The 22,359-nt window shown below is 44.8% G+C and overlaps 2 protein-coding genes across 3 annotated transcripts in view; one reads left to right on the forward strand and one right to left on the reverse strand.

The window, feature by feature from the left end:
- RIN3 (Ras and Rab interactor 3) overlaps positions 1 to 9,882 on the forward strand; it is a 70,439-nt gene extending 60,557 nt beyond the window's left edge. For both annotated transcript variants that reach the window (XM_072865637.1, XM_072865638.1), the window contains 3 exons: positions 2,944 to 3,075; positions 6,493 to 6,656; positions 8,598 to 9,882. In XM_072865637.1, the coding sequence (XP_072721738.1) occupies positions 2,944 to 3,075; positions 6,493 to 6,656; positions 8,598 to 8,906 (605 nt within the window). In that variant the 3' untranslated portion in view covers positions 8,907 to 9,882. The remainder of the gene's footprint in view (positions 1 to 2,943; positions 3,076 to 6,492; positions 6,657 to 8,597) is intronic.
- A 6,682-nt stretch (positions 9,883 to 16,564) lies between these two features.
- LGMN (legumain) overlaps positions 16,565 to 22,359 on the reverse strand; it is a 28,559-nt gene continuing 22,764 nt past the window's right edge. The window contains exons 9-14 of the mRNA XM_072865229.1: positions 21,867 to 21,985; positions 21,093 to 21,182; positions 20,218 to 20,415; positions 19,386 to 19,556; positions 18,268 to 18,335; positions 16,565 to 17,472 (exon numbers count right to left, since the gene is read on the reverse strand). Of these exons, the coding sequence (XP_072721330.1) occupies positions 17,433 to 17,472; positions 18,268 to 18,335; positions 19,386 to 19,556; positions 20,218 to 20,415; positions 21,093 to 21,182; positions 21,867 to 21,985 (686 nt within the window). The 3' untranslated portion in view covers positions 16,565 to 17,432. The remainder of the gene's footprint in view (positions 17,473 to 18,267; positions 18,336 to 19,385; positions 19,557 to 20,217; positions 20,416 to 21,092; positions 21,183 to 21,866; positions 21,986 to 22,359) is intronic.

Consider the following 22,359-nt stretch of genomic DNA (forward strand, 5'->3'; position numbering starts at 1 on the left):
ACAAGGAGTAGGCACAACATACCACGCCTGACCTGCCCTAGGCAACACTGGAAGTTTGTAGCAACACATGCAGTCAGAGCTAGATCCTGATGATTAGCTTTGTTTTTCTCTTGTGACACCTACAGCTCCTGCTGACTTCAGCTTTAGCTACAGACATGGGTATTTAAGAATCAGGCTTCATATTCCCACAAGTGAATTAAAATGATGTCTAGTAATTTATGCTGGTTATGAGCATATAGCATATGGAGAATGAGTACTCTTTCCATTATTGCAGTCAGACATCCCTACTCTGAGTTTATTAATCAAAAAAAACCTGTATATCAGATTTTCATATTTCAGCCACATAAACAGATGGGAGTCCAATAATACTTCTATGAAATCTTAAAGTTGAGAAAGGTTTATAACAAGGGCTGGTGGGCAGAGGAGCTCAATCAGCTTATAGAAATGAGATAGACAGCAATGAAAAATAATTGACTCAGTGCCTGCTTGTACATACAACCACTTCTCAGCCAATAAAAAAAAATAGATTCTGTAGGAGTTCTTGAAAAGTGTCCTCTAACTTTCATTTCAGTTGACACTAGAAGCTGATGGCTGGAGACATGGAATTGTTTAGTTCCAAGTTTCTGTTTCCACTCTGCATTGGTTGGTCAGTCCGTTGTCTGGTTGGTGATCTCTTTCAGTGACATTTTATAAAAAAAAAACAGCATTTTTTTTCCAGTGGATAGGAATTCATGTTGTGAAGTAGCAACTTTCTTGGATGCCCTAGCAGACACAACATGGATTGGTCATGAAAAAGAAGTGGTAGGGAAGAGAAAATTCTGCTGTTGGTGTTGCACTGGAAATCCCTTCGCCTTCAGGAAACCAGAAGCACCCAATCCATGCCATTGGTCAGTAACTACTACATCATAAAGAAAAAGTTTTTAAAGAAGGGAAAAAGATGAGACTCATAAACTCTTTGGTACTTCATCTTCCTTTACAATAGTTTTATACAGAACTAACTCTGTTGGCATCTGATTTACGCAAGTCAAAAGGAGAAAGGACTTTTCTCTGTGCAGTTTTTCTAGTACATTTTCATTTCTCAGTTGTGTCATCTTTTTTTGCTAGACAATATTAAATAACTGTAATACTAAGCTGCTTGTATTAAGGTAATATATATGACTGTAATGAATTGGACCCCTCACAAAGCTAAAGCTTTCACAGAGACATAAGCCAAGGCAACAACAGACAAACAAAATGTCCATCCAGATGTTAATGAAACAAAAAAATAATTTTATATTTTGGTTGAAGACCTAAGGCTGTGTCATTTAACTAAAGGCAGCCATAATAAACAGAATTGAAAGTGTTAATCCAGCTTTCATTAAATAAATTGTCTATGTTATGGCGTGTGCAGATTCTGTTAGAAACAGACTGAATTACAGCCCTGAGCCCTGACAATCTCTCATCCTCCAACACTTTGTTTAAACTGGATCAACTCTCTGTTCACTAGATATATTACTGGGTTTATTTGAAAGCCACACTTTTTTTTTTTTTTTAATCAGGGGCTAAGCTCATGTTTATTTGAGGCTTCAGAAGAATATCTTTCTTTGCCAGGGGAGAATCTGTGTCAGCGATGAATGACAAAAAAGGAAAGCTGACTCATGGCAAAGATTTGAAATAAGTCAGTGGGAACATTTGAGAAATAGGAATTTATGCTCAACCATGGAAGAGCATGTGGACTATGGGCCAAAAATGGCTAGGGCATAATTTCACCAAAGCTACATCTAGGGTAGCTTTGATTCTTTGAGGTAAGGCAAACTGTTCTCAAGTGAGACGCACATGGCCCATGAAACCAACACATCCAAGTGCTCAGGTGAGGAAACCTGCCCACTGTCCGAGGGAGGACATTCAGAATGAAAGCAATCTGGGCTTAGGTTAAGAGGAATGGTCAACTCTGAATGTTGGGAAGATAGGCCTGTGAAGCAACTCGTTATTATGGGTTGTCCATGATGAATTTATGACATGTTGGTGGAAAGTTAAAGCATCTTTCAAATAAGAAAAGTTATCCTTGTGTTCTTTGCGGTTTATGCAGTGCAGCTTCAGTTTGGATTCTATTTTAAGTAGTAATTATTTATAATGATGACTGTTAACATGTATGCTTTTTTGTCCTCAGAGATCCCAAAGAGCTCCTACAGATTACATGTAAGATCACTTTGTTGACTTTGTTGATATGAATGTTTTAAGCACAGGAAATCTTGAGCCCATGAGGATCTGTTCCTCTAGCACCTGCTGAACACCAAGTCCAAAAACTAGTCTAAGTCCAATGTGAAATGCTTTTTGTTTTCTTAGCTAGACACCATGGCTGGAAAGATGCTTCCTCTTAGATCCTAGCTCTTGGGAGACTATTTTAATTAGGAACATGTAGTGCAATGTTTTGCCTTCTGAAGGAACATAAACACAGAAGTCCTCAGTCCTAAAAACCACTGTCTCAAATTCTGTTTTCTGCTCTTTGGTCCCACACAGAGCGAACCTAAGAGAATAAATACCCCTAATGCATGTAGGCAACTTTGCTGCTAATATTGCAAACTTGAATTGCAGTCTTGATGGCAGTGTCAAATCAGAGGGCTAAGCTGGCAGCCTTTGCATTCTTCAAGGATTGTCACTTGTCTGTGATCCATGAAGTTTAAGTTTCTCTTTCTCCAGTTAATAAAGAATGGAGGAAATGGAGCTCACTAAAATTTTTCAAGCTCATATTTTGGGCTTGAAACAAGTTTACCTACTTTTTAAGTGAACTAACTTTCCCTTTTTCAGCATTTTTTCTTTGCTGACGCTTTCGAGCTTTAACTTTTCAGATAATGTAAGCTAAAGTCTGCAAAGGACATGCCAGCTGAGAAGCTGTCACTGTTGTGTGGGAACGTGTCTTTGTGGTGAGTTTATTGGGACCTCTCTGTGTTTCTCTTTGCTCAGGGAAGCCGTACGGTGCCGATGACTTCCTCCCCGTGCTCATGTATGTGTTGGCCCGCAGCAACTTGACTGAAGTCCTTCTGAATGTGGAATATATGATGGAGCTCATGGACCCTGCTCTGCAGCTAGGGGAAGGTAGAGTATGGTGTTTGCTCCTGGGATATTCGCTTTGGAAATCATTATTTACTTTGCTTCAGTGCAGCAAGGCGCTGGCTAGATTTTGTGGATAAGCTTTGACCAAGCTTTTCAAATCTGAGGCTCTAAAATTATTGTCAAACACTTAACTGTTTTTAGCAGTACAGTGCCCTTAGACACCAGCTAGAAAGGCAGGGACCCAGCATAAACGAGAACTGAGTTGCTGGATTAGTAACCTAAACAGAGACATCTAGTGTTCCTTGGCCCAAAGGCTGAAAAGTTAAAAGGTCTTTGCCTAAAATTAAACTGCTGATGCAATCCATTGTGCGGACACTTTTATTTATTCCAATGAGAAAAGAGCACATTTCTTAAACTGCATTGTATGCCTGGGGCCATACATCATTCTCATGGTCGCTCTACTCTTAAATTTGAGTGACCCCTTTGACAAAGTTCTCTGGCTGAGTATCAGAGTGAGGCAGAGAAAAGTAAGTCAGCTTAGAGAGGCATATTGGGTTTGGATGTGAATAAAGACCTCTGCTATTAGAGGGATAAATACCCCAGGGAACTGTGGGCCTTTAGTTTCTTAAATATAGCTTGGGAAGCAAATGCTACTAACAGTGACAGGGTTACGCACTCTGAATTAGGAACACAGATCATTTTTCACCAAGTAGTCACTAAACCAATAAAATGGGGTTTGTTTTAGACTTTGTTTTGGTAAATACTGAGGTTCTAGAAAGGAGTCCTGGATGAACAACAGCAGACTAATTTTATTTATATTAAATGGAGTTATAAGGCTTAATGAAGAGCATGTCATCCCAGCACAAGTGCAGAGGTGGGCGAAAGTAAATACTAACAGAATGAGCAGTAGCAATAAAATTGTATTAGTGAGGGGTTTCTGCACAGGCTAATTTTCCTGCTGAAAAGAATTGTTAGCAGAAAAATGTTAGCCCAAGCACAGCATTTTGCTGACATGACTAAGCTGGTTTTGGTGACTACACTGCCCACAGGTTCTTCATTTCAAAAGGGCACACTACCAGGCTGGTTACTGAAGTCAGCTGGGTTGGGAGCTCAGGGTATCGAAGGCAAAGCTGGGTGGAAGTTCTCTTAAGTCAAAGATGCAAAGACTGTGTGAAACGTGCACTCCAGTCAAAGGAGAAAAATTTTGTGAGGGAGTTCCAGATCAAACTGGCAGAATATCACATCAGAAAGGAGACTGAGAGTAACTGAAGATACAGGGAACGGAAAAAAAGAACGCCTCAGTGAAGACAGCTCTGAGATCGCGCAGCGCAGGGCTAAAAGAGGAACTGGCAAAAGTTAACCTGAGTGAGGCCTTTCAAAGTTAAATGGTACAAGGTGACTCAGTCACAGAAATAAAAGGAAAAAAAGGAAAGCAGAAGTGAGAAAACTGTGAAATTACGTCAGGTCAATACACAAAATCATTTAAATCTGACCTCCAAATTAAAAATGTACTTTGAATGAATTTTATAACAACAGTGATGTTGACTACTGGGGCAAAGGCAAGGACAGATGATGGGGAATGACTCTGTGGAAATGAAGATACTGGAAAGTGGAAGAAAAATTAATTCTTAAAGAAAATGTAATGAATTCCTGTTGTGGGGGACTGGGAGACCTTCCTCCCTGGATTCTGAGTGAAGGGATACACCAAGTCGCAGGTCCCCTGACTCTGCCAGAGCAGGAGAAATACTGAATGACAGACGAGGGAAGGTAGTAACTATATTTAAGAGGGGAAAAGTGGCACTTGCAGGCTCGTTAGCCTGTTCTCAGCAGCACTTTGTGGGAGACAGTAAAGAGAGAGGTTTCGGTGTATGCAGACCTACGTAGCTGTGGCACATTCCTCATCGGATCCTCCCAAGTACAGAAAGTCAAATGGCAATGTCTTGGTATCTCCTCTCATACACCAAACTTTAACGGCGCTCTAAAAATACTGCTCTTAAATAAAATGCTGTCTTAGCCACCACTTACGCAACCAGCCACAATGGCTGTGGAGCTCCTCGGAGCCTGAGGGAGGGCTGCGGAACTGCCGGCGGGCTGGCGGGAGGCTTGGGTGATGTGGGAGTGCCATCTAGGGGCAACTGCAATTATTACGAAACTTCTTAAAAACGGGGAGCTCCGCCCAGCTGGCGGGCAATTTGTATTCGTCCCTGTGTTGCCGGCACCCGGGCTGAGGGGGGCAGCAGCGGGGGATGGCGCAGAGGCCGGGGCGGAGGGCCCGCCCGCCGCGGGGCTCGCTGTGGCGCCGGCCCCGCCGAGGCCTGGCCTCTCGCCGGCTGCAGGCCGGGCGTGCTCTCGCCTGGAGGCCCAGGGGACGCGTCCCCTTCCCCGCTGACTCTGGGACACTGCGCTGCTGCTCGAGCAGCTCTGCAGGCTGACTCCTTCCCTCTGTTCAGAGGAGACCCTGGCCCGAGCCTCTCCCTCGTCAGCGGAGCTGAGCCCGGGAGGCAGCTGGGAAAATGAGCACTTTTAATTAACCCGGCGCTGGGGCGGTGCCCTGGCACGGGGCTGCCCCGCAACCAGAGCAGCAGCTTCCTCATATTCAACTCTGCTCTTATCAGGGCTTATCTTCATCTCTGTTGATGAAGCCTGTTCTTACCATGCTCCAGCTGCTTCCCTGGCTGCTGCAGTTGGTTATTTATTACCTGCTGCAGCCAACAGCCCAGCAGTCAGGGAGTTTCTGAGGGAAAAGGGCTGGCTGCAGGCTTTCACTGCTTTATCCCGTTTCTCTGCTTTACCAAGATTTGTCCCACAACTCCGAACAGTCCAGGAATTACTCTCAGCCAAACATCTGGGTACCCTGTCTAGTTGATAGAGATGAAGGGAGTGGAGGGTAACTCGTCCTTGCGGGTCTGAGACATCCTTCAACGGTGCTGAGCCCACAGGGGACCCAGGCTCTAAACATTTCAGTGAGGTAGCTAGAGTTGGAGGGGCTGAATCCAGGCCTTGTACTTTTCCTACAGAGTACACTACAATTGTTACTATTTCCTTGCATTATGGGGACCGCTCAGGAGCCCGAATTACAGACCTGTTGCACTGGCCCTGTTAAACACAACAAAAAGATGGCCATGCCCCAAAGAATAAGCCGTCTGTGGTCAAAGGCGTTGGTTTGGGTTTGTTTGTGAAAGCAGCTTTTGTAGTAGTTTACGTTCAGCCTGTGTTTCCTCCTAAGGCATCTACAGCCTCAGCATTCTGGGCTGTGAAGCAGAAGCGTGTGGAGGACACTGGTCATTAGGTCTCCTTTCTCTTGGGTTAAGGTCAGATACCCCTGCACTCCCTGCAGCGAGGCACAGACAGCGCAAGTGTTAGACAGCTGCACTGCACAGGCACAAGCAGGCAGGGTCGAAGTGGAAATGAATGGCCTGTGCTGGTGTGATGTTCATATAAGACCTTCTCCTTTCACAGGCTCCTATTATTTAACCACCACCTATGGGGCCCTGGAGCACATCAAGAACTACGACAAAATCACCGTCACGCGGCAGCTGAGCATGGAGGTGCAGGACTCCATTCACCGCTGGGAGCGACGGAGGACGCTGAACAAGGCCCGGGCTTCTCGCTCATCAGTGCAGGTAGCTGGCATTATTTTCTAGGGAAAAAGCCTGGAAGATGAACATGCTCTCTCCATACTTACAAATTTTTAATATGATAATTATTTTAAAACAAAATTAACCCAAATCACTGTTGAAAAAACAAGAGTACATATGGTGCAAGATTTCCAAATCTTAAAAAACCACGCCTCATTTGAAATACATATTGCTTACAAAATGCATTTTGAAGTCTTGAAGTACCCTCATAACAATATAATTTTAACTATAACTGCAGTGATTTTGTTGTTCAATCTCGAAGGAGGCATGCTAGGAGCCTTCGCATGTGGAGAGCTGCGGCAGGGAGCCCCTCTTCTCCATCACCCTTAGGGCCTGGGAAAATCGTGGGCTAAGCTGAGGAGATGTGAGCAGGCTACACAGCGGTAGTTCCTAGATGGCATAAAGCTGTAGGAGGACCTGAGACACCCCAAGGGCAAGTCAGACAAGCATCTTCCAGAGCCTGGCTTCTCCTGTCTGGCAGCAGGGAAGATCCAACAACGTCTGGTTAGCTTTGAAGCCCAATGCTGGATATGGCCCGGCAAAGACCTCCCCATGCAGCAGTGGGAGACGTCCCAGGATGGATGGGTGCTCTGGGCCTCTGGCTATGGTGAGGCTGGATGTAGGACCAGACCTTCGGGATGCCCTGCCAGCCCCATGTCCTGTGATCAAATTGTCACCCACAGGGAGGCAGCAAAGGCCACGTCTCAGGTTCTGTAAAGCCTTCACAAAGCAAAACTGAAAGTTGTGAATGCCGAGGGGAAAGCCAGGGGAAAGTCTCCTGAGGGGGAGACACAGTCCATATAGTCCTGTGAAAGCATGGACTTGAATATGTTTCTCATACTGCAGTCAAAACAGTCCCTGATGATCTCAGAACTTGCGAATGGTGGATGGGATACACCAAATATCCATCCAGCCCCGAGTGCTGCTCTGGCAGTAGCTCATAGCAAGTACCTAGCATGGAGCATAATAGCTGAGCGAGCAAATGCCACATTTCCCCAGAAGATTCCCATCACCTCCAGCAGCGTAAGGGCCTGAATGAGGGGTAATATCAGAGATATGTAAGCCCATCCTGGCAGAGGTAAAAAGCTTGCTGATGTGTTCAGCATGTCCCTGCACATCCCTCTGGCTGCCTTAATCATCTGCAGTGATACTCCATAAATGCAGTTTGGAAACCCATAGTCCACATATTTGGCCAATCTCACTTCTGCTGGGGAACCTGAGTATTTTCTGGCCAAAATGGCTGGGAATTTTTTTGAATGTCACAGATGCAAATTAAACACGCAGATTCCACTGTGACCAAAAGCTCTCTAGATTCTGTTCCTCATGAGTTTGGCAAAAGGAAAGTCATCCCAACAGTCATTATTGCCTGAAAGGGGATACAAGTAAATCAGCCTCCCCAGCATACTTTTTCTTCTGTTTCCTCAGTGATGGAAGGAAGTTTGGAGGACACATTCTCAAGGTGCTGTTTGGGTGACAGTGGAGTTACAAGGGTTACTGCACTGCCAGCCCTTTCCTATTTCTGTGAGATGGGGTTTTCAGGCCAGATGCCTAAGGTTTTTGGCTTGTTGTTATGGTCTGTTACTTCTCTGCATCCTATTTCTTCAGGAGCTGTAGAAAGGTGGGAGAAGGAACTGTTGCAGACTGCTCATTAATGACATTCACCAAAATCAGAAAAAAGCTTTCACTTATGTGTCTTTACAGGGCTAATTATTTGGTTAAGTGTTTGTTAGTTTAAGTCTTTGCTGATTCAGAGCTTGTTCATCAGAGGGGAGAAAGGAGAGAAAAACTGGGGCATTGGAGGATGACTGGAGGATATTTGGGAGTGTTTAGGAGCTCTAGGCAGCTAGAGCTTTGGGCTGAATTCTGCCGCCTTTGGTCCCAAGTCACTGTGTTAACTGCAAGATCTATCCTCATGTTTCTCTTCAGGATTTCATCTCTATCTCCTTTCTGGAAATCGGTGCTCAGTCAAGGACACTTGCTTCCCGGAACGACACCACGGCTGAGCAGCTGAGCCAGCAGTGTGCCGAAAAGTTTGAGGTCTCCCATCCCAAGGACTATGGACTCTTTGTTTATGTTGATGACCAGTGGCTGCAGCTGGACAAAGATGCCCTTCCTCACCATATCAAAGCCTCCCTGCTGAAGAATGAAACCAAGAAAGATTTCCATTTTATTTATAAACCAATAGACCATGAAAACCCACCAGTTCCAATTGTCAAAGAGTCAGACTTTCCCTAAGGGCTGTGCTGCTCTTTTGTTGTGTTTGCTGTCATCCTGGAAGGGCTGGATAGTTTATCTCATTAGATCTTCTGGTATCTGCAGACCTCAGAAGGTCTCTGGAACGTGGCCTTCAACATAGGGCAGATGTGCTAATTGTAGATGCTGTCTGAATACAGGGCATTTCTCAGAAGAGTTAATTTGCAGAAATAAAAGGAGCATTCAGGAGAACATTCATCCTCTGGAAAACTTGAAGTATCAAACCTCAGAACCTCCCGCTGGCAACCAGCCAACGTCACAGAATGTAAATGGACAATGGAGAAAATCCAGAGATCTTGCGGAAAAGCGGACATTTACTCGATAATAAATTATGGCAGGTGTGAAGCGCCTCTATGCACAAGGCCTGTGAAAGGTCTGCACACACCTCAATGCTATCTGGAGGTAAGACTGCGTTTATGCCTGACAGCATCTGTTCACCCAGTTTCAATAAACTGAGTCTTGTCTGATGTATTCAGTGGCATATCGTTGCCACCTGTAGCAGAACTCCATCTCTGTCTTGCTGTCTACAACGTCATTGCCTTTGAAGTCCACATAATTACAGACCATGCAAGATGATCCTGTACCTTCACTAAGAATACATTTTCTGCCATCTATTTGTCACTGAAATCAGGTAGTACAGGCATTTTCATCAATGTATTTTTCTTAAAGATTGAAAGTCTTCACCATCAGTTTTACATGTACAGCAGTTTTAATCACATTGGTTGTATGATAGTGTCTGGTTAAGTGTATATTTATTTCCATGTGTGATATGTGCAATTATTTTAAAATAAGCGTTTGTAAAGAACTTAATAATTTGCCCAGTGTAGCAAACCAGATTAAAATTTGAAAGTCAAAAAGAGCTAGAATTAAATACCTGTCCCTTTTTACCGGGATGTCATTTTCTCTAGTGTTTTCGTATCTATAAGTCCCACTAGGTTATTACTTCAATAAATTCAGGCTGTTGCAGACAGAACTTGCTAATTCTCCTTTCTATGTGTGCTTTCAGTCATTCAGCCATTGCAGACTTAAATTTCCCTGCAAACCTAAATTCCCACAGAATAAATTGAACCAATGCAAAAATGCATTTCATGAAATTTGAAAACGATTTTTCAGGATTGGCTAATGGAAGCAGGAGCCTTAATTGCAAGACAGATCCGTGCCTTCTGGGTGCCTTCATTCAGGCAAGATTCCCACTGCAAACACAAGATACTGGATTGTCTGCATGCAGGAGGCAAGTAACCTCTACTGCAGCTACACAAACTTGGGATCAGGCGTAGCAAAGCTCTGATTAGAAAAAAAGGGTGTTTTACTATGGATTTTGCTCAAAGCTGCCGTTGTTTCCTCCCATTAACATTCAAGAAAGAACTGGGACACGTTCGGCCAAGTTGCCCAAGGTCCCTGCTTTACTTGTGAAGTTCCAAAGGTAAAATGGCATCGCGTGTAGCTGGTCACTCTCTCAGTTTCTGGGGCTTGAAATGTCCATGGTTATATGTGCCCCAGTTATAGCATGCACTGGCCAAATCTGCAAACAGATAGCAAACCAGTGCTGTGCATCTGCCAGCTTGGGCTGCGTGCACATCTTGTCACGAAGGGACAACAACCAAGCAAGAGGAACAGTGAATAACAGCAATCTTGATTTCGAGGACATCATGTGCAAAACTCGCAGTGTGTGACATCAGCACTGAGCTGACTCCAAATTCATGGTTATTTCTGCTCACGTGCAGCTGTCAGCTCCTCCACCTTGCCTCTGGGCAGCACACCCGCAGGATGCCGGAGCTGAACCCCTCCCTTGCACTGCCATTAGCCTCTTGCAGGGCAGCGTGCTCCTGCTGGGAGCCTGTGCTGCTCTCAGGGTGGCACTTGGGATGCCATGACCAAACCAGAGATACAGGTTTCCAGTACTGATCTGACAGAGGAGATGGTGCTCCCAGTGCCCTGAGGGCACTCACAGGCGTTGCTGCCTCCAGTGCCTCCCCAGGGCTACCCCACCCAGCCCACGGCTCAGGACCCCATTTCAGCCTCCCAGGGCTGTCAGCCCCTGCCCCAGTGATGCTGCAGCAGGGCTGGTCCCTAGCTCCCCACAGCTATGTCCCAGCCCGGCCTCAGCCTGTCCCCGTCCTCAGGGGGGTGCCCGATGCCCAGGACTGGGGCTGCCCCTGTTGCTCCCCGCTGTCCAACTCCTGGCTGTAGCAGTGGGACAGGCCCCCAGGGAGCCCCCATGGCCCCAGGAGCTGCTGGCCTCTCTGCCCCAACAGCAGCTTCCCCATGTCCGTCCTGCAGGCTGTGGCAAGGGCATCAGCTCCTGCCCTTCTGCCGCTCTGCCCTGGATGTCGTGTGCTGATGGCTCAGCAGCAGGCTGTCACCAAGGGCTGGGTACAGGGTCCCCTGGGTATTCCGGCTGTGAGGCAACATGTCCTCACCCTGCCTGGCTCCTCGGCCCACCACCATCCCTGCGTGTTGGGCGAGCTCGTGGCAGTTTCCCCTCTGGTGGAAGCAGTGCCAGTAAAACCCTGACACACTGCACAGAGAGGCCGCTTGTCCTGTTTCCACTGTAGGTGTCATCACTGATGTCCATATGTCCTGAGGGCTGACCTGCTCTGTGTTGCCCATACTGAGGACGATCTCGACTGTCACCCCTGGGGCTGTGGCAGCAGGAGAGTCCAACCTCTGGGCAGCGTCACTTACAAACCTTCCTTTTTTCTCAACCCCCCCACATACTCTCCAAATCCTCTGTTTTGCACCCACTCTCCCAAAGGAGACACCCCACCGCCTCTTGCTTCCCTTCCCCACCCAAACCATGGGCCCAGACTGGCTCTCTGGCCCACCTCCCACCGGCCCCCTTGGTAGGACTCCAAGCCATGTACCCACCTCGCCTCCCACCACCTGTGCACAGGTATCACACTGCACGGGATCCATGTACGGTGGGACTGGGGGTCCCCAGCGCCAGACCCAGAGGTGGGGGTTCTGACCAGCAGCTTAGTTCTGCCATGGCTTCTGCAGGTTATTTTAAGGCCCAGGAGCAAAGATGTGTATGTCTGCCAAAGTCCTTGGCCTGATGAGGTTATCTTTATACTGTAACATTCACAGTTAATGAGCCTAAAGTAATCTGATGGGGATGAGGCTAAAGTAGAAACATGCAAGGAAGGAAGCTAGGACTGATCTTCTGCCGGGTATTTCTGGAGAGCAGTCGGACTTCGCACTGGCTGGGGTCGAGCAACAGATTGATGAAGTGAAGCGCCCTGGCACCTCGCAGCACCCTGGGACGTCTGAGTCAGCAGCTGGACCTCGGGCGAGGGGGAACCATGGATCATACGGCTGGTCAGTGCAGCCCATGGCAGCCATGACAGTGCTAAATCACTGCAATCCAAATGGGCTCAGACTAAAACTTACCAAAGCCTAGTCCCAAAATCAGACCTGCAGATCCCAGTTTTCAAAATGCAAGGAGTGCGAGCTGAATTTCTGTGGGCTTTTACAAAGGCTCTCAAATTGCACATGCCACATTTTCCTCTAGCATAACAACTGCAAAGCTCTGATTTGGTTTTCAAAGGTTGCCATGGCTCTTCCGAACTCAGAGATTATTGCCAGTAATGCGAGTTACTGTGCCTGGCCGTGAGCTGCCTGGAAGGAAATCCCTGTGCTGGGGCTCAGTGCAGAGCGGGGCTTGCTCAGAGGCCGTGGGGCACCTGGCCTGTTTGGTCATATCATATAAACCACCAGCAGCAACTTTGATAAACATACATCTCTGGGGTACAGGGGTGACCCGGCTCCCCCAGGGCCCGACCACAGCTGTCCCTTGTCAGGGAACACAAGCTGGGAGATGACCCAAATGACAGGATCCTGGAGGACCCAGGACAGAGACGGCTGCCTCCTCTCCAAGCTCACAGCTCAGTAGTGGGACTCAGGCTCTGCACGGGCCAGTGTCATACAGAAACAGCCTGTCTGGAACAAACGTGCTGTTGTTTTGGTGACCCTAGCAAAGCTCTGAGGCCCCAACGTGGAAACTGCTGGAGCGGTTCAGCATGTCCCTCCCTCCGGACCCTGGTGCCCAGGGTCCTGCGCTGCTTTGGGCTGGTATCTGACTTTTTGGGTGGTGAGAAAAAAAAGTCAAATGTGGGAATGAAATGGGCATTTTTAAATGCTCCATGGGATTTTATTCGTTTGCTTTGCCATGGGCTTTCCTCATGCTGCAGCCCAGGCGAGGAGGAAGCGGTTCAGTCTGGTGATCTGCGACCTCCCCTGGTTAGTCAGGATGGTCACGTCGTGACTCATGCTCTGGCCCTCACATGAGCCATCAGCAGGCAGGAGTATTTCAGGAGACTTTGACCAAGTAGGGTTGTGCAACCCAGCCAAGGCCTCCTCAAACACTTGTTTGCAGAGAAATGTTGTGCAACAATCACTCATTTACTCACAAGGAAAGGATCCCAGTGTGAGAGAGAGGAAGAGGGAGACCTGCTGAACCTGGCAACTTCTGCAAAGAAAAAACAAAAGCCCACATGGCCGCTTTGTGCACAGAGCTGATTTAACGCCACTTTGCACCCAGTGATACAATCTGTCAATAATTCACTGAAGTAATGACACTGGCAGGTCATGTATAACCTAAAATAAAAGCCATTGACCTCAAAGGCAGTCTTCCTGCTGAATTCCTGCTTCCTGCTTTTGGGCCTCATCATGCATCAGTCACGAACTGTACTTCGAAACCCGGCAGAAGACTGGCTTTTTTCCACAGGTTTGTGGAGCGATTTGGGCTGGCAGGGACCCCGGGAGGTCGCCTGTCCAACCCCTGCTCAAGTGGGGCTGCCTCCCAAGGTTGCTCAGGGCCTCATCCTTTCAGTGCTGCAGGTCTCCAGGGCTGGAAATCATAGAGCCACGCTGGGGCCCTGGTCCAGCATTTCAACGCCTTGCACTGTGAAAAATGGTGCTTCCTCCTATGCAGCTGGGGCAAAGACCCTGCCTGCCCCACCGGAGTCCCTCCTTGGATGGGTGTTGCTGCTGTGGGATACTGGCCAGCTCTGCCTGCGGTGCATGGGATTACAGACTTGTAATATTTCTGTAGTCTCCTGCCTCTTTTGGGTATCGTGTCCTTAGGAAGGAAGCGGCCTCTGATTCAGAACTGCCTGAGCTCTCGGCACGAAATGCTGCTTAGTCAGGACTTTAGCTTAAGTGTCCTTTCCCTCTGCTGCTCCTCCGCCCCTGTTCTCGCAGGGCAGAGGCTGAGCACAGGAACGAGAGAGGCCTTCAGCCTCCTGCCCTGAGATGGGCATGGCTGCTTGGCACTTACCTTAAGCCGTCCTGGTGAGAGAAGATGCAACTTGGTTTGGACAGAGCTAAAATAGTATTACCTACTGGAATCTCTATAAAAGTGCATTATCTCCAGCTCCAGGTGAACTGCTTTCTGCTTTATCACTAGTAGAGAAGGGAGGCTGGTTACATGCGCTCTGAACAAAACTGTGTCTATGTAAGCTCACATTATATAGAAAGAGCATACAGTGTACTATGGAGGCTGATCGAGCCTCCTGCCCTCCAGGTCCTCTCAAAGCAAAGGCAGTGAACCGCTGTTTGCGGCAGGATGTTGGGTAGAAACGCACGGCGGATTTGGCACAGAACGGCTGGGAGAAGGGCCCTGAACTCTGCTCCTAGCAACGAGGAGGGGGAGGACAGGAAGTCCTGGCTGCTGCGAAGGACATTCTTGCCAGGGGTTACAGATATACACAACTATTCTCCTCAGGGAAGGTTTTTGTAAATAACGCAGCCTCAACTTTGCCCTGTCCTGCCTGTTGATGACAATTTGCTGGCAACCTGACAGCTTTCCATATTTTGCAGAAGTCATTCCTGCACCCCAGCATTCTAGGAATGGCAGCCTGAGCAGCTGCATGCCTGCGGGAAAAGTGAGGGTGTCTGCGCTTGCCCAATACACCGCAAGATACTCTGGCGTAAGACTGACCTTGCACAATCCTAAAATGATTTTCTCATCAGGTTCTGTTACCATCCTAAAATAAACAGCCTGCCATGCAAGCACTAAGGCTGTGTGATGCTATTTGGAGGCCTTAAAACAAATATATTGATCAGTGCAGGTGGAGGTTGTTGGGTTTTTTCCTTCTGCAGGGCTGTTCCCTGAGTCACTGCAAAGGAAATGGGTCTCTGGATACAAACTGGAAATTCAATAGCACATTAGTGCTTTTTGCAGGGCACGGATAAGACCCCGCTGCATCTCAGGCAGTATTGTGGGTGCAGTGACACCTTCAGCAGATTGCCTCTCTTTCATTTCGGCACATCCCTGAGGGAAGGGGTTACAACGCCACGCGTAGCATTTAGGATGGTGAAGCTCTGGAAATCACTCTTGCAGGAGGAAAACGGACAGAACAAAACCCCACTCCTTCACATTTCAGCTTTGCATCCTCAGAGCTACAAGGGTCTGCAGGAGGGCCAGGGCACGTGATGGTAGTGAGGTACAAGTACCACCTGGGTATCAGTAATGTGTGAAAATAAAAATGTGTGCTAGCAGCTGATTTTTCATCTGATAATCACCTTTTGAGGCCTACTTACTATGGCTGGAGACTCTTGGCTGTAAAGTGATGCTATCTGTGAAAAACCTGGAGGACTTTTTTTTTCCCCTCTGTATTCTAGATATGAAAATCCAAAAGACCAAAAGCCTCTTCTGAATACTTCAGAAGAAAACGGGCATTTCTAAAGGGTGAGGAAAATTGTTAAAACTATGAACTGATGATGCTAAGTGCTTGAAAAGCAGGCTGGATTTCTAGGGCAAAGAACAACTCTAAAAACAGAGATGTGTAAAACTTAGCGGATTTAATGTATATATTCAAACAGGGCTTTGAAGGAGTTAGTTACTTTTCCTGTTCTTTCAAAATGACTGGGGGTTCTTGGTACACTCTTTCATAACAGCAGCCAGACTACGTAAAAGCTGTCCTGTGTGGCCAACCCTTCCTCCTTCCATCAGGAGAACACCTGCAATACATTCAGGCACTCAAGAATTTCATTCTCTCTTATTTTCAGATTTCTGCTAAAAAAACCCCCAGCTTTACAGCTGAAAAGAAGCAAGAAGCAACTCAAAAGCAGCATATATCTGAACTTTCAACAACCCCCAAGGTGCAAACTTTCATTTCTTAATGCAGTAAAGCCTAGTTCCACATACTTTTAGCTTTTCCCATCCATCTTGACATTAGCTGTGCTCTGGGATTTCTCCCACTCACTCAGCAGACAGCTGAAAGTGCTAATGCTCCTGGCTTTAACTGGCTCTTCTTTATATAAAAGTAGTTTCAGTTACACCCCCTATACTCCTCTCCTCTGAGTGGAGCTACCTAAAACTCTCTCTACCCTGCAGATGCTGGTTTAGTTTTTCCCAAAGTTTCTTCTTTTCCTATGGAGATGAGGTAATTTTGCATATTTTAACACACTTTGGAAAGAACCCTAAAGTATTTCTGTATCCTGTCTTCATGTGTAAAAAGGTATGGTCAACCTGAAACTATTTTGAATCACCTTATAACCTCTAATTTTCCCCCTGCTTGTCATTTACTGAGTCACCTCTAAGGAGTGGTGCCTTCAAATAGGATTTTGGGCTTTTGATATTTTGTTGTTGTCGTTGCTTTTGGGTTGGGGTTTGTTTTGGGTTTGTTGGTTTAGGGTTTGTTTTTTTTTTTTTTGAGATGACCTGTCTTATAAAAGGCTTACAGGGGATAGATAACCTTTTAATGCAATATCATAAAATTATTTAGCTCTCATTCATTTTCAAGACACAAGATGTCTAACAGTGTATTGTCCTGTAGGTTGATGAAACTGTCAACTTTATTTTTATTCACAGGCAATTCCTGTACTCTATGACTTCCCACAGGTTTGTGTGTATATATATTTAACTATAGCATACTGGTGCTAAATTTACAGCATTAGATATTTGTGTTTTTCTTTGGGAAACAGTGCTTTCTGCCCACAAAGACTTACTGTTCACAGTTTAACTGTGCTGTTCACATCCAATAGTTCTTAAATGCAAGTCATTTCTTTAAACTGTTAAGGAGTTAAAGCTTAAAGAACAAGCTTTGGTTTCTTCACTCTTTAACCAATCTGCAAATTAGTCACTGTAATGGAATTCATTAACTTTTTTAAAAGGTATTAATTAGCAATAATATAAAAAAATTTCCAGAATTAATGACTCAATGTTTAAATTTAGCATAGATTTAGCAATCACTGATAGGTGGCTTGTAGTGTTCATCCAGAGGTTCTTAAGAGCATTGCGCTTTGAAACAAATCATCCATCTTGAAAGCTCCGGGTGGTCTGCCAAAATGCCTCTGTCAAACCAGCTGGCTGTCAGCAGGTGGGGATGCAGGGGAGAGCACTGGCAAGTGCTGTATCGCTCACGGTCAGGTGCCTCAGCTCCCAGCACAGTTCCAGTGCAGTGGTTGACTCTCTTCATGTTGCATGCATGTAAAGTCTGGATTATTACAGGTATGAAAAGTTATCACTTGTAGTAAGGGTTATATTAGGGACTGTTGTTTCCATCAATACCCAAGGCACACTTGATCCATGGCCAGGCATATTCTGCAACAGAGAACAATAATGATGCAAAAACTCTTCAGGTGCTCTCCTCTCAAACTATCTCCCAAACTGACTGCAGTGGGATGCCACCAGGAGTGGGGACAGCAGTCCTTCACCTTCTGGGTTGCATGTGCACGCTGCCTAAACTACCAGTCCATGCTCCCACTCCCTACTCCTCTGCTTTCCTCTCTCCCTCTTCTTCCTCTCGTATGACTCAAGCTAGGATCCCATCCTCTACCACAAACTTCCAAGACAGAATTTCAACACCATGCTTCCCTTGCCCCTACCACACCACCAGAAGGGTCAGCCCGGACCATTATTTCCCTGCTTTCCTACCACACACTCGCAGATGAGGGCCCTAGCACCATATTGCCTTTCCTCACCAGAACCCAGCAGTGCTGTGGTGTTCTGAGCCAGCAGCTGAGAAAATACAGCAGTTCCCAACCTTGCTTCAGTGGAATCATACAAGAGTTACAGGGCAACACCCTTGCACCAGTCATGCTATTTCATGTTATGTGGTGCAGTGGGATCCTCTGACTGGCTATAATTTCCCCTGAGGGTCTTCAACAAGGAAATTAAAGGGTTACTGGGGAAATGAATCATTATGAGTGGGAGGGGACTAATAATAAATATGTTTTCCAAAATAAACATTCATTAATTTTAGAGTGAGAACTTTACTGACAAAAAGGTCAGAGCAGAACAAGTGAGATGCTTTTAGCATTAGGCTTCATCTGCCTATTAGCTTCTGCTTTTTTAGACACAGGTAAAACTACACAGTGTATCTGGTAACCTCGTTACCTGTCAATGGGGTATCCTCCTTCACAAACGTTGACCAAGGCATACAGCTGTCTCAGTGCATACTCATACTGAAATAAACAAACATTGTTAATAATTTCAGTGATGAAGAACAGGCATTGTTTATCCAAACTAAACTGTGGAAGTAATTTAGAGATGCTATTAATATTCAAGGTGTTTAATTGATGGTCTTGACGATCTAATACTAGGCTAAGCGGATCTTTCTTCTGTTCACTTTAACCAATTTCATTCAAAAAACCCCACAAAACAAAAAAACCACTAAAGAGGAACTAAAAGTTTAACAGGGCAATGTGGCCTCCTAATAGCCTGATTGATGAGAAGCTCCAACTGAAGGAGTGCATCTGCTTCTGATTTGTATACAGTACTTAAATCTGGGCTAACTGCCAGGTAATCCCATTGCTTTCTGCTAAAACCAATTCATTTGCTGTTGACTCATCTTACCACACACTACTGCCTGCTTAGGTTATCTTGCCTGACATCAGGACTGGGTTTTCTGGAATAGGAACTGACCTCTCTTATTCTTGTCTAAACAGTGTTTAGGACAACAGGATTTGGTCCTCAACTGGGACCCCAGGAAGAGTAGACAGCAATAAAACCCCTAAACTAAAAAGTGGCTCTCAGGAATTCAACAAGACCGTGGAGTTAGCACCTAGGCTATTGCACGGAACTATGCAACACACAATCATAATACAGAAATCTGAATGTACCAGGATTATGAATTCACACTGGTGGTGCTTGTGTTTGTTTTGCAGTAGAGATTCTTCAAGCAGCAATACAACATGACTTATTTAAATATTAGGATTTCTGAGGAGGGAGTTGATGAAGGGACAGCACTAACTAGTAAAAACTAGGGAATATTTTTGTGGGGTTGTTCATTTTTTTTTACTAAAAGTATTTTTAGTAATCTTCTTGCTTATCTGCAGGTGTAGTGGAAGTGGTTTCCTGCTTCCAGAAACATTACTTGCTCTTTCTCCAAAACTAAGCTGTATGACTGCCCTCAAGCTAGCTTTTTAATAAAAGCTGATTTTGCAGATATGCTTATGACTACTGTGCTTGTTTTACTGGTACATTTATCAGGTTATATCTAATGCTTGACTTACCAAGGGTAAGTGCCAGTTGAAGCAATGAGCTTTGAAGTGGTTCACCACTGACTGGTAGCAGTCATAATTGCTGATGGTCAGCCTGTCTGACAGGATTTGGTTGGTCTGTTCTTTTGATCCTGTTACTAAGGTGATTATCTTTCGCATGGATTCTTGGATAAATTCTTTCACCTGCACATAAAACAACAAGAACTTAAAACATGCTCTTTCTAAACTTAATTTGAAGACTTTGACATTTCTCTTTCTTTAAACCTGCCTCAACTCTTGGGCTCTTTAAGGAACCCCATTTTGCCATTTATTTTTACCACAGTCTTTTGGACCTGCCTCTTAACACACAAATGAAAAACAGGAAGACAGAAAGTCAGACTCCTGGCACCCAAAATCACTCGCTGTCCTTCTAGTGTTCTGCCAGAAGAAAGAAAATGCCAACAACACCAATACCGACTAGCATTCTGCAGGAGCTATTTGATTTGGGAGACTTCAGTTCTACCGAGACAAAAGTTTCTCTAATACCAAAGTGTAAGTCCTCCCAACAATAATCTTTATGGATGCAGATGAGGAATTTCCTGGCAATAAAAGCTGTGAGACTGACTTTTGCATTTGCTTACATTTGCCTAGATAATCACTACTGAAGTGCCTTGTGGAACAGATCTCCTCCAAATTTTAAAGGAAGAGTAAACATCAGCTAGAGGTTACCAGTCTGAAGAGTAATTTTGTTCAAATTTGCAAAAACTAGAAGCAATCCCATTGGCTTCAGGAGTGTTACTTCTGCCATTGCTTATGATAGAAACTAATCTGACCTGAAGTGTAGTTCAAATTTTTTTTTGTTTACCTCCAGGTGTGTTTTCATCTCTGCAGCAATCTTCTTAGCCTCATGAATGTCATTGGTAGCCATCAGCTTTCGTTTCATGATTGCAAAAGGCACATCAGGACTAGGCGTCAGGTCATAGTGTTCTACAGGTGGCAGAGAAATGGGGATAGCTTTCTTCCCCATGCCCTGAAACTGCATCACTTTCATGGAGGAGATGCTCTGAAGGTTAGAGAGTAAACAAATGGAAACTGTCAATCACTTACAGTAGGTAGTCTGTCTTTGCTTTGCCATGCAAACCTAACTCTCTAAACTTGCTTTATTAGAGAAAACAAAGGAGATCATAGGGTTATAAATGTGTGTGCATGTTCGTTTCTTTTTTTTAACACAAGGTCAAAGCTGCCAAAAAATCGGGGAACTTTTATTTCCAAAATTCACTGAGGAAAAAGACTGTCAGGTTAAGTAACCTGACTTCTTTTTTTTAACAGATATTTAACCTGTTATATAATGGGACTATTATAAATTATATATGACCTCTTAGCTCTTCCCATTTGAGGGATCAATGTACTTATATTAAGTATTAATGAAATGTTAATATGCCTGGAAGGGGTAAATACCCTTCTTATACTTGATTGAAGTGTTAAATCACTGGCAGAGCTTGGAAGACAACTCGTATCCTGATTCCTTGGATTAAAGCATAATACAAGGCTGTATTTCCTTTAGCACCAGGACCATTGTCTCTTAAATACTAAGTGGTCTTCTGAGATGAAGAGTTTCATTTTCTAAATCAACCCTGTCAGTTTACAGTGATGATTTTTTTTCTTTTCTCCCAAGGGATGAAAGTGTAGGGCACAAAGTTTTAAGATATATCTGACCAGGAAGCCCACTCAAATACATACTCTGTTTCCATACTGCATCACATGGCTGGTGTTGGTGCGTTTCTTCACCAGCTGAAATTGCTTGTGGAGTGTTTCTTTTCTTAGATCCTCCTGCATGAAGAAACTTCCATGTGGTCACAGATACTTAAATTCAGTTATTCTAAAAATGCAAGGGAACCTGGAAAGGGTCTTAGCTGCCAGTATGTAGAAGGAAGTATAGGGCAAGAGCTATACAACCTTTGAAAGACATAAAAGTAAAAACTGAAAAGAAGACTTGACAGCATATTCTCAAATTGCTTTTGGTGATCTCCTAATCTCCCAGCAAATGGGCAAAAAGGGAGTGGGCTAGCATACAAATCCCAGACTTGTTTCATTAATACTGTTTTCCGTTATGCTAACAAATGGGTTAGCCACGGGTCACTATTTAAGGATCCCTGAAGTAGAGGTACAATTTACTGAAATGCCCAATTTGTTAAACAAATTTGGAGATGTGGTCTCAGACTAGCAAATCAAGATCATGTGAATTTGAAACTAGAAGTCAGACAGTTTCTAACCTTATAAATAACAAAAGATAATGTTTCTGAAAGTTAGTTTCAGAAATAACTTTAGTGGCCCAAACAAATAAAGATTACATATGGTTCCGAGTAGTACATAAATACTTTTACCAACTCAATTTGTTGATTTCAGTCTCACATAAAAACAAATATTTTCACAAATCCTGTAAAGGAGCTATTTTTAAAAAGCCTAGTGATTTTTCATGTATGGAAGTGCAGAAACCTCATCTAAGTAACTTACCATATCTGAATCTTCCATCCAATTTACACTGTACCAGTCCCCAAGATAAGTCTGCCTTTCATCATCATAGTAACATGCATAAGATGACTCTCTGGGATTGGCAGCTGTTGTTGCATAAACTGTAAGACAAAGAAAGTAATTTTTTCTTTTTTTTTTTAACCCCCCACATGATTTAGTACTTTGCTGCATGTGATATTTGCCTAAGTATTTTGGCTGTCTTCTATTTACTTCTAAATAGCAGGAAGGAAAGCTGCCTGTTAATCATTCTGTTCAGTCAGCCTCAGTGCTGTTGTAAGAGCTCCTTCCTTGCTGCCAAATGTGTGGTCTGGGGTGTTTAAAGAAGAATATGCACTTCTGAGGGGGAAAAAATCTACTATTCGAAGAACTGCCTGAGAACACTATCCACTGACTACCATCTATACATTCATTTTCTATATTACAATAACGAGGACTTTTTCCCAAACTTGGAGTAAATCCTGTAAATCATCTTTTC

Source organism: Ciconia boyciana, chromosome 6, assembly GCF_034638445.1.
Source record: "Ciconia boyciana chromosome 6, ASM3463844v1, whole genome shotgun sequence".
In the NCBI taxonomy this organism is placed as follows: Eukaryota; Metazoa; Chordata; class Aves; order Ciconiiformes; family Ciconiidae; genus Ciconia; species Ciconia boyciana.